The sequence below is a fragment of the Henckelia pumila genome, chromosome 1, assembly GCF_033568475.1.
Source record: "Henckelia pumila isolate YLH828 chromosome 1, ASM3356847v2, whole genome shotgun sequence".
Classification (NCBI taxonomy): domain Eukaryota; kingdom Viridiplantae; phylum Streptophyta; class Magnoliopsida; order Lamiales; family Gesneriaceae; genus Henckelia; species Henckelia pumila.
In genome coordinates this window covers 154,255,016-154,265,071 of record NC_133120.1, presented here as the reverse complement: position 1 = coordinate 154,265,071, position 10,056 = coordinate 154,255,016, and the positions used below count along the sequence as shown (strand labels likewise).

At 38.3% G+C, this 10,056-nt stretch overlaps 1 protein-coding gene across 2 annotated transcripts; it reads left to right on the top strand.

The window, feature by feature from the left end:
* On the top strand, window positions 1-3,669 carry LOC140890375 (E3 ubiquitin protein ligase DRIP2-like). Of its 2 annotated transcripts, XM_073298143.1 has the most exons (8): window positions 1-186; window positions 265-519; window positions 1,038-1,137; window positions 1,457-1,784; window positions 1,880-2,316; window positions 2,414-2,464; window positions 2,950-3,022; window positions 3,227-3,669. In XM_073298143.1, the coding sequence occupies exons 2-8, from the start codon at window positions 405-407 to the stop codon at window positions 3,398-3,400; spliced, it is 1,278 nt and encodes a 425-aa protein (XP_073154244.1). In that variant the 5' UTR covers window positions 1-186; window positions 265-404; the 3' UTR covers window positions 3,401-3,669. The 2 variants fall into 2 exon arrangements, with proteins under 2 accessions (XP_073154244.1, XP_073154235.1); XM_073298134.1 differs by having other exon boundaries at window positions 1-519.
* The last annotated feature ends 6,387 nt before the right edge of the window (window positions 3,670-10,056 follow it).

Here is a 10,056-nt window from a genome sequence, read left to right as displayed (position 1 = left end):
TTCTTACTCTCCTTTCTCGATTTCGACTCACACCCCAGCTATGGAGCCAGACCCAGTTCTCGGATCATCCACGAGAGTCAATCCCACGAACCCACGTCCAGCTTTCCCCCAAATCAACTGTTTATGCTCAGATTTGTTGGTCAATTGATGTTGCAATAATCATTCGCACAATAATTCCCCTTGTGTGTGCGTGGTTGTTGTTACGGTGCTTGTCGTTTGCTTTTGCTGCAATAATCTTGCTTTGGTTTATTGGGGTTGATGCAGATGTTATAGAGCCAGCGGAGATGTACGTAAATCCCACGCCTCATGCGTTGGCGGTGGCGGTAGCATGCACTGCGTAGGATACGTGGCGGCTTCCGTTCGGGGATATTCTTGTGTTGATTTCCGGGGAATTTGATCGTGCGATGCCGAATCAGGTTTCTAAAGCGAATAGAGGGTCGGTGGCGTCATGCATGACGTGTCCTCTCTGCCACAAGCTGTTTTGTGATGCTACTACGATTATCGAATGTCTTCATACGTGTGAGTGGCTTTCTCTTTTGTTATAATTGTTTGGATTCATGGATTTCTCGTGTGATTTGGTGCGGGTTCTTTGAATTATGACTTGTTTTGGGGTGTGATGGTGGTTGTGTCATCTGGGTTTTTTTTTTCTCTGTGGCGTTGAGTTTGTGATATTATTCGATTTCGATTTTTGGTTTTGTGGCATCGGGTGCCAGCGATCTGGGAGTGAGAGCTGCACGTTTTCATGGGTTGTTTGTGTGGAATTTTGTGCTTGGTGGACATATGTTATTGTCTGCTTGGTGGGAAATTTATTTTTCTGTGGATAAATGATTTGATGTATACATATGTGAGCTGAATCGGGGTTGCAATAAGGTGAGCTTCCTGTTTCATTGATCTTGTTCGTATAGTGTTGAAGTGTACTCGATTTCCATCAACTCGTTACGCCTATATATTTGACAGATCTGCTGATTAATATTCTTCTGGTTTCTTGTTTAATGGTGACGAAACTGAGAATCTTTTTAACTTTTAAGATTATCCAGTTTGCAGGAAATGCATATTCAAGAAGCTACTGGATGAGGAAATGGAGTGCTGTCCAGTTTGCGATATTGATCTGGGATGTGCTCCTTTAGAGAAATTGAGGTAGCTTGTCTCTCGCATGCTAGCTCGCACTTAATTATATTGGCTTCTCTGCATGCTCTTTCTCTCTTTTCATTAGCGTACAATACAGGATTTTTGTTGCATGTTCTTGTAAATTTTCCTACGTAAATGGTGAATATATAGCACATGTACCTCTTTTTGTTTTAATTCAGATTTAGTGCAGTAAAATTGAAATAATTAATAACCTTGATCATCTGTGCACTTGTTATGCACTTTTTGTGCACATATTGTGCACATTTCATTTCTTCATTTGATCGTTGGCTACAACAGTCTTATCATCTGACTCATGATTGTGTATCAGAGCTGATCATAATTTGCAAGATATAAGGGCAAAAATATTCCCTTACAAGAGGATACAGGTGAAGGCTCCGGAGGTGGTGACTCCTATCACCTTTCCAGCCAAAAGAAAGGAAAGGTCTCTCTCATCACTGGTGGTTAGCACTCCAAGAGTTTCGACGCAGAGTGGAATGACTGGAAGAAGATCAAAATCTGTTGCTAGAAAAGCTTCAAGAGGTTCAAGTTTCATCGTAGAGAAACATTTTAGAAAAGAGGAAGATTCGAGTGATCACCCTGAGAGCTCTACTAGCTCACGGGAGATTTTGGCAAATTTTACTCAGAATGCACGACAGGTGACGTATAGAGTTATAATTAGTTTTACTATGAATTAAATTGTGGACTATGTAGAGTTTTGCATTTGCTAAAACTATGCTTCCTTATGCTGCAGAACCCTACTGCTGCTGAGCCGTCTAATCGTCCTAATTCTGATAAAGGAAGGGGGAATGGTTCTGAACGTTGGGAGGGGAGACATGATCTTTGGAAACCATTAACTTGTTTGGTGGAAGCAGCCAGTAGCAGCAAATCTTCAAAGTTTACGACTCAAGGATCTGTTGCTAAATCAGAATTCCATGACAATGAGAGAGATCTTGCAAAGACCAAACATAAGGAAAACAGGCTGAAATCGAAGGTTCAAGCTGAGAGCTGTACTGTTCACGCCCCACAAGAATCAGAAAGACCTAAAAAATCGCGGAGAGGTCGCCAGAAAAAGGGTGAAAACGTCGGAGAATTCAAGGTCCCACCTCAGGTTGTGCTGGATGCTACCCCTGCTAAATTTGACCGAAAGAATCATCCGATATGGTTTTCGTTAGTGGCTTCGGATGAGCAGTAAGCAGCCACCTATATCTTTAGAAGAATGTGAAATAAAAATTTCATTTTGAAGCCAACCGTCTGCCTGCTGTAATTTTCTGTATTTTATCTTCAGGGATGGAGATGCACCCTTGCCTCAGATCGCTTCTAGTTACCTGAGAATAAAGTAAGTGCTCGATGACTGTTATTACTCTAACTTTTGAACGAGAATTACTTTTTTAAAATGAAAATGTGTTCCTTTTGAGATGTTTTAGTCCTTACATTCTCCACCAGAATCGCACTACATTATTAGTGGCTTATAACTTCAATCATCTAGATGCATGTCAACAAAAATGTCAGTCGATGGTGCATGAGAAAAATGCTACTTAACACATATACAAGCCATTGCTCGAGCTATCCAATTTATTTAAATCTCATGCCTCATGGTATTGGGGATTTGACATTCATCATGGTTCTATGACGGTTGTCACTCTTGAAAATTTATTACGGAAATCGGGACATGTGTTGTAGACCTGTAGATTTTACTGCAGATAGTTCTTTCTATTCTCTTTTGGAGACTCTGGTATGCAAGCTTTGTCTTCTTGTTTGAATCGGCATGTACTAATTTGAAGAATAAATCAGAAACTGATTATATACGTTCGATTTTCACAGGGATGGGAGCATACCTGTTTCTCTGATTCAAAAATACCTGAAAGGGAAGTTGGACCTTGCGAGCGAAAATGAGGTAACTTGATCCATCCCATTTTCATCAAGTAACTGTGGTTTCTGCCATCAACCTAGCAAATATAAAATCACTTTCGGATATCAGTAACTTTTTTTGAATTTTCACTTTCTTTTAGTAGCGGCCTTAGTTCTGAGGCATCGATTCTGATACCTACAAAGTCATATTTACTGCAACATTCATGTTTCTGCTAATCTAACTTTGTAGGTCGAAATAAAATGCATGGGACAGACAGTGATCCCCTCATTAACATTGAACAATCTTGTTGAACTCTGGCTTCAAACGACTGGCACAGAAAGAGCATCAGCCACCATCGGCTCGTCTGCGAAGGACTTCGTGATGGTATTATGCTATGCCCGCAAATGTCCAGCCGCCAGTTGACTCTGTCTGGCTCACATTCTTTTCTCGTGTCCTAAGAATCTCGTGTTACGTCGTTGTACTTCTGAGCGATTTGAGCTGCAGGCTCTAAACAACTTTGTTATCTAAGTTGGGAGAGGTTGATTCTTGCTGTCTTGCGAGTTTCTTATGTTGATGACTTTATCTAAGCATGCAGGGGATGCCTCTTGTACGGAACTATTTATGCTGTTGTGTCTAAATACCATCTTGTCGGGATTATATTGTTATTAACTCCCACGTGCTTCACAGGTGTGTTCACCGCTCGTTTCTCACGTGCTTTACACGTATTTTTTCCAACACCTGTTTTTTCCACGTGCTTTCCACGTTCGTTTACCGTTCATTTTCCACGTGCTTTACACGTGCGTTCATAGTTCGTTTTCCCACGTGTGTATCACGTGCTCTATATCTAGTTGAAATTAAAATATGAGTGAATGTAGGCATAGTTTTAAATAAAATAAACTAAAAACACATGAATGCGTAATAAAACTATATGAAATTCTGGGGAAATTCGTTTTTAGTTATTTAGCCTTCATTTAACCGATTTTTGAATGAACGCTCAAATAAATAATAAGTTGATATTTCGTTTTTAGAAGGGGGAAAAAAATAGAATCACAAAGCAAGAACAATTCCCATTTTGCAATATGGGATAGTAGTGTATTGTCGAACTTTATTTTTCTTCAATTTTTTCATTGCAAAGAAATAAATATAAAAAATAATGTTTAAATAAAAAAAGTAGCAAAAATATTCAGAAAATTGGTGTAAATCCGCCGGAGATTAATCCGATATTAATTGATTTTTGTATTTTTTTTTTCAATTATTTTAAAAAATTAAACTCGTGTGAGTTGTAATTATTAATTGGGATGTAAAATGGTAAATAAAGGTTTTATGATTTTTGAAACAAGAAGCTTTGATTTTCTGCATTTTTTTCAACTTTTGTCAATCAATTAATGATCCACATTACGTGATGATTAATACATATAGAGTTGTCAGACGGGCCAACCCATAACGGGGCGGGTTGGCCCACCAAAACCCACCTTTCGGCGGGTCAAGGGCGGGCCGGCCCTGTCACGACTCGGGCCCAGGCCCGCGTCTGCGCGATTGCATAATGGGCCCCTATAGCAACAACTTCGTATTCGTCCTCGTTTTACGAAAATGATTAAGCCAAGTTGTTATAGAAGTTCATTGTAGCCCATTTTAAACTCATTTTAAAGCTTTTATTTTTCCCATGTGGGACAGGGGTCTGACAATCACCCCTCCTTCAGAACGCGACGAATACCTGAACTATCGATCCACCAGCACCGGGAACCTAGAGGTGGCTCCTACGAGTTCAAGAGGTGGCTCCCGTCGTGTAGGACTTTGCCCCGCAGATTCAAGAGGTGGCTCCCACACACGTAGCACTTTGCTCCGCATAGAACTTATTTCCCGGGGTCTGCCGGCTGGTGACCGGTCTCTGATAACATTCTGTCACGCCCCGGGCCCAGGCCCGCGTCTGCGCGACTGCCCAATGAGCCCCTATAGCAACTACTTCGTATTCGTCTTCGCTTTACGAAAATGATTAACCCAAGTTGCTATAGAAGTTCATTGTAGCCCATTTTAAACTCATTTTAAAGCTTTCATTTTTCCCATGTGGGACAGGGGTCTCACAGGCCCACTATCCCAGTGGGCTGAAAATTCTCAACCCAACCCAACCCAAGGTGAGTTGCGGGTTAGGCGGGCCGGCCCGCGAGTTGACTCACTACAAATAAAAATAAATAAAAATTATTATAATTAATTAAACTTCATAAATAACTAAATATTAATAGAAACATATTAATAAAAAAATTAATTATTGATTTCATATGTGTAAATTTTATATAAAACAATTAATATAAAAAAAATCACAACTTTCTTTAAAAAATACATATATCACAATAAAAATAAAAATAAAATAATAATTCTTCAGGCCCGCGGGCTAACCCAGGCCCGCGGGCCAACCCAGGCTCGCAGTGGGCCAACCCAGGCTCGCGGTGGGCCAACCCATGCGGGTCGCGGGTCTAGGCGGGTTGGCCCACGTAGGCCCATCTTTAGTCGGGTTGAAAAAATTTCATCCCAAACCCACTTAAATTGTGTGGCGGGGCAGGCCGACCCAAATTGACGGCTCTAAATACATATGATTTGTCAGTATTCATACATTTAATCTTGTAATTTAAGATATGAATATGATATCAATAAAGTCAGGGACGGAACCAGGATTTTCTTCTTGGGAGAGCTAAAAATTTACTTGATAAAAATCGACGTGTCAAAATATCTATATATATATATATATATATATAAGTTTTAAGTTGCCCAACAATTTCTAACCCATCTCGTCCCCAACCACTAAAACTTGGTACCGGGGTTTAGTTTTTTTTTTTCGCATCACTAAATCACGGTACCGATTTTAGTGGCAGAGAATGAGTTGAACATCATTGGTTGGGCCGCTAAAAATTTATATATATATATATATATATAATATGAAAGTCTAAAATGATACCTATATAGTCAGATAATATGATAATTAATTAAAACTACATATTGTATATATTATCATTTGAGCTAAATTATTAATTATACATATTCAACACCTTAAATAAAGTATCACTTTAACTAAGAAATAAGTCGATTTCATTTTATTGAGATGAATTTTAATATGTTTAAAATAACATCATGCCAAAAAAAACATTTGTTTAAAGATTTGAAGTTCAAATATTTTTTGAATTGAACCATATATATTAATTTCTAGTCTAATTAAAATTTAAATTGGGACAACTCAATTTCAATATATATATATATATGTTATATTATATATATAATATTATATAAATAATATTATATATATATATATATATGGCCCGTTTGGTACAAGGGATAGAAGTATGACAATGATTGGAGTCAAGCGTTTGTCTCGTTTTTTTGTCAAAACAAAGATAACAACGAGCCCGTGATATTGCACTGTTCAATCTTGAAAATGGGTGAAATAAATCCCTCTACAAAGCATGGTATTGTCAGTCCTCCTTTCCACAGTACTCGGGAGAAGAGGTTTATTTACCCAATTTACCCCTTGCCCTAGATCTACATCCTCTCGTCTCATCTCAAAAAAGCGATAATGTCTGATCATTTCGCTATTTTGCTCTGAAATCTGCATTTCACGGTCAAGTTCTTTTCATAAAAAATGTAGGTAGTATATATTGATAACCATTACCGATGATAAGTTATTGGTTGTTTAGATAATAAAATCCTTATTTATTAGGGTGTTAATTGCTTATTCTTTGAATAATTATTTACCAGTCGTACCACTAAAAATAGTGGGTTGTTATTTTCCTTTCAATTTTGTAATGGCTATTTAAGCCAAGATTCAGTCATTGAATAAAGATCATTCATCCAGGTCTCATACTTCTTGTTCTATTCCTTACAATCTGGTATCAGAGCCCCGTACAAGGGCCTGAGAAAAAAAAAACACAGTGGTTTTGAGTGATTTCCAAACACAAGAAGAGAAAAAGAAAGGATGAGTGAAGATAAGAATTTTTTTCAGCCTGTTTTTCCACGTTTTGATGGTCATTACGACCATTGGAGCTTGCTCATGGAAAATCTCTTGTGATCCAAAAGGGTATTGGAGCATGATTGAGACTGGTCACAAAGAACCAGTGGCAGGAGTATTATTGTCTGAAGCACAGAAGAAGGAACACGATGAGTTGATGATAAAGGATCTCAAAATCAAGAATTATCTTTTCCAGACCATTGACAGAACAATTCTTGAGACAATATTGGAGAAACGTACTGCAAAGCAGATATGGGATTCGATGAAAGCAAAGTTCGAAGGAAATGCTCAGGTAAAACGCTCAATTCTTCAAGCTTTGAGGAGAGATTTTGAAATCCTGGAAATGAAAAATTCTGAAACGATTACAGAATATTTCGCTCGTGTCATGAGTATAGCAACTAAAATGAGGAGAAATGGTGAGCAGATAAAGGACGTCACTATTGTAGAAAAAATTCTTCAAACTCTAACTTAGAAATTCAACTACATAGTGGTCTCAATCGAGGAATCAAAGGATATTGATGCACTCACAATTGATGAGCTGCAAAGTTCACTCATTGTGCATGAAAGAAGTTTCAGAAGAGCAATGATGATGAGCAGGCTTTGAAGGTGACTGTAGATGATCAAAATGGAGGCAGGGGTCAAGGAAGAGGTAGCTACAGAGGCAGGGGTCGAGGCAGAGGTCGACAAACATTCAACAAGGCTATAGTTGAATGTTACAAGTGCCACAAATTGGCCATTTTCAGTACGAGTGCCCAACTTGGGCAACGGAGGAAACTATGCAGAATTAAATGATCACGAAGAGATTCTCTTGATGTCCTATGTTGAGGTAAATCATGCATTACGTGAAGATATTTGGTTCCTTGATTCATGTTGCTCAAATCATATGATCGAAAACAAGGCTGCATTTTGTAAGCTGAATGAGATGTTCAAGAAAACAGTAAAATTGGGCAATGACACCACAATGAGTGTACTTGGAAAAGGAAATGTGAGGCTTCACATCAATGGCAGCAGTCATGTGATCACTGATGTGTTTTACGTCCCAGAACTAAAGAACAATATCTTAAGCATTGGTCAGCTTCAAGAGCGTGATCTTGCAATTCTAATACAATCTGGAAAATGTAGTATATATCATCCGGAGAGAGGGCTTATTGTTCGATGCGAGATGACAGCCAGCCGAATGTTCATTTTACTGGCTAAGTCTCAGGTTGAAAAGAAGGCCACATGCTTTCACACAACTACCTCAGATTTAACTCATCTTTGGCACTGCAGGTATGGTCATTTAAGCCAAAAATGCTTAAAAATAATACAAACAAAAGAAAATGGTTCATGGCCTTCCACTACTTCCTACATCAGATATAACTTGTATCGATTGCATGGTTGGGAAACAACATAGAGACCCTATTTCCAAAAAGAGAACATGGAGAGCTACAGAGAAGTTACAGCTAACCCACACAGACATTTGCGGTCCAATCTCTCCAACATCAAATGACAAGAAAAGGTACTCACTATGCTTCATAGATGATTTCAGTAGGAAAGCATGGACATATTTCTTGAATGAGAAGTTTAAAGCATTCAACATGTTCAAATGTTTTAAGAAACTTGTTGAAAAAGAAACTGGTTCATTCATTAAATGTTTACGTATCGATCGAGGTGGTGAATTTAATTCTAAAGTATTCAATGAGTTTTGCAATGAGAATGGTATTAAGAGGCAATTGACAACAACATATACTCCTCAACAGAATGGAGTAGCAGAATGGAAAAATCAAACGACGATGAACTTGGTGAGAAGCATGCTGTTTGAGAAGAAGATGCCAAAAATCTTTTGGCCTGAAGCTGTAAATTGGGCTATTTATGTGCTAAATAGAAGCCTTATGTTAGTAGTAAAAGATGTTACACCACAGGAAGCTTGGAGTGGAATAAAACCTTCTGTAGGTTATTTTTGAATTTTTGGATGCGTATCCCATGTGCATATTCCTGATGAAAGAAGGACAAAGTTGGCCAGCAAGAGTTGTTTCTTGTGTTCTACTAGGTGTCAGTGAAGAATTAAAGGCATATCGACTATGTGATCCTACCTTAAAAAGTATTATAGTGAGTCGAGATGTCATTTTCAAAGAGGAGAAACAATGGGACTGGGATATGGAGTTTGATGAACACATCTCGGTGAATTTGGAAAGGGGAGATGAGGACAATTGTTCTATAGAAGATAATGTTGAAGGCGTCAGTGTTGGAGAAAATGATGCATCGAGTTCAACCACTACAATTGCAGCAATAGAAACTAATTTAAATGAAAGAAGAGGAAGCATTCGACAAGCTCCAGCTTACTTGAGAGATTATGTCACTGATGAGGGGTTTTCAGATAAAGATATCGAGGTTAACATGGTTCAAATAATGTCTAATGATCCCACTACCTTTGACGAAGCCCAAAAAATTCCTAACTGGAGGCTAGCAATGGATGCTGAAATGGAAGCGATTGAGAGGAATCAAATGGACACTAACTGATTTGCCTGCAGGTACTAAGAAAATTGGAGTCAAATGGATTTTTAAAACAAAATTCAATGAACTTGGAGAGGTGAAAAAATACAAAGCAAGATTGGTGGTCAAGAGCTATTCCCAACAACAAGGAGTTGATTACACCAAAGTTTATGCACCAGTGGTAAGGATGGATACTGTTCACATGATTATTGCTTTGGCAACTCAAAGAGGATGGAAGATTTTCCAGCTTGACGTAAAATCTGCTTTTCTCCATGGAGAAACAAGTGAAGAGGTATATGTAGAACAACCAAAGGGATATGTGAAGAAAACAAATGAGCAGAAGGTGTATAAGCTGCAAAAAGCCCTGTATGGATTAGAACAAGCTCCGAGAGCTTGGTTTAGTCGACTTGAAGCACATTTTTCAAGTGAGGGATTTCAGAGGTGTCACAGTGTGAAAGAGTGGGTGCCCGGTGAGCCAACTTGTGGCTAAGAGCTTTGATGACTCTTTGTATAAACAATCTTTTGTTTAATATAATTTACACTTTTATTAATGGCAATGACTTTGTCTTTCTTCATATTGTGATATAGTGATATACTATTGTTGTTTTGATAA

Excerpts from the sequence above, each read along its gene's own strand:
- LOC140890375 (XM_073298143.1), top strand. The coding sequence starts at position 405 with ATGCCGAATCAGGTTTCTAAAGCGAATAGAGGGTCGGTGGCGTCATGC. Across the intron at positions 520-1,037 it reads TATCGAATGTCTTCATACGT|TTTGCAGGAAATGCATATTC; the intron begins GTGAGTGGCTTT and ends AAGATTATCCAG. Across the intron at positions 1,138-1,456 it reads GCTCCTTTAGAGAAATTGAG|AGCTGATCATAATTTGCAAG; the intron begins GTAGCTTGTCTC and ends ATTGTGTATCAG.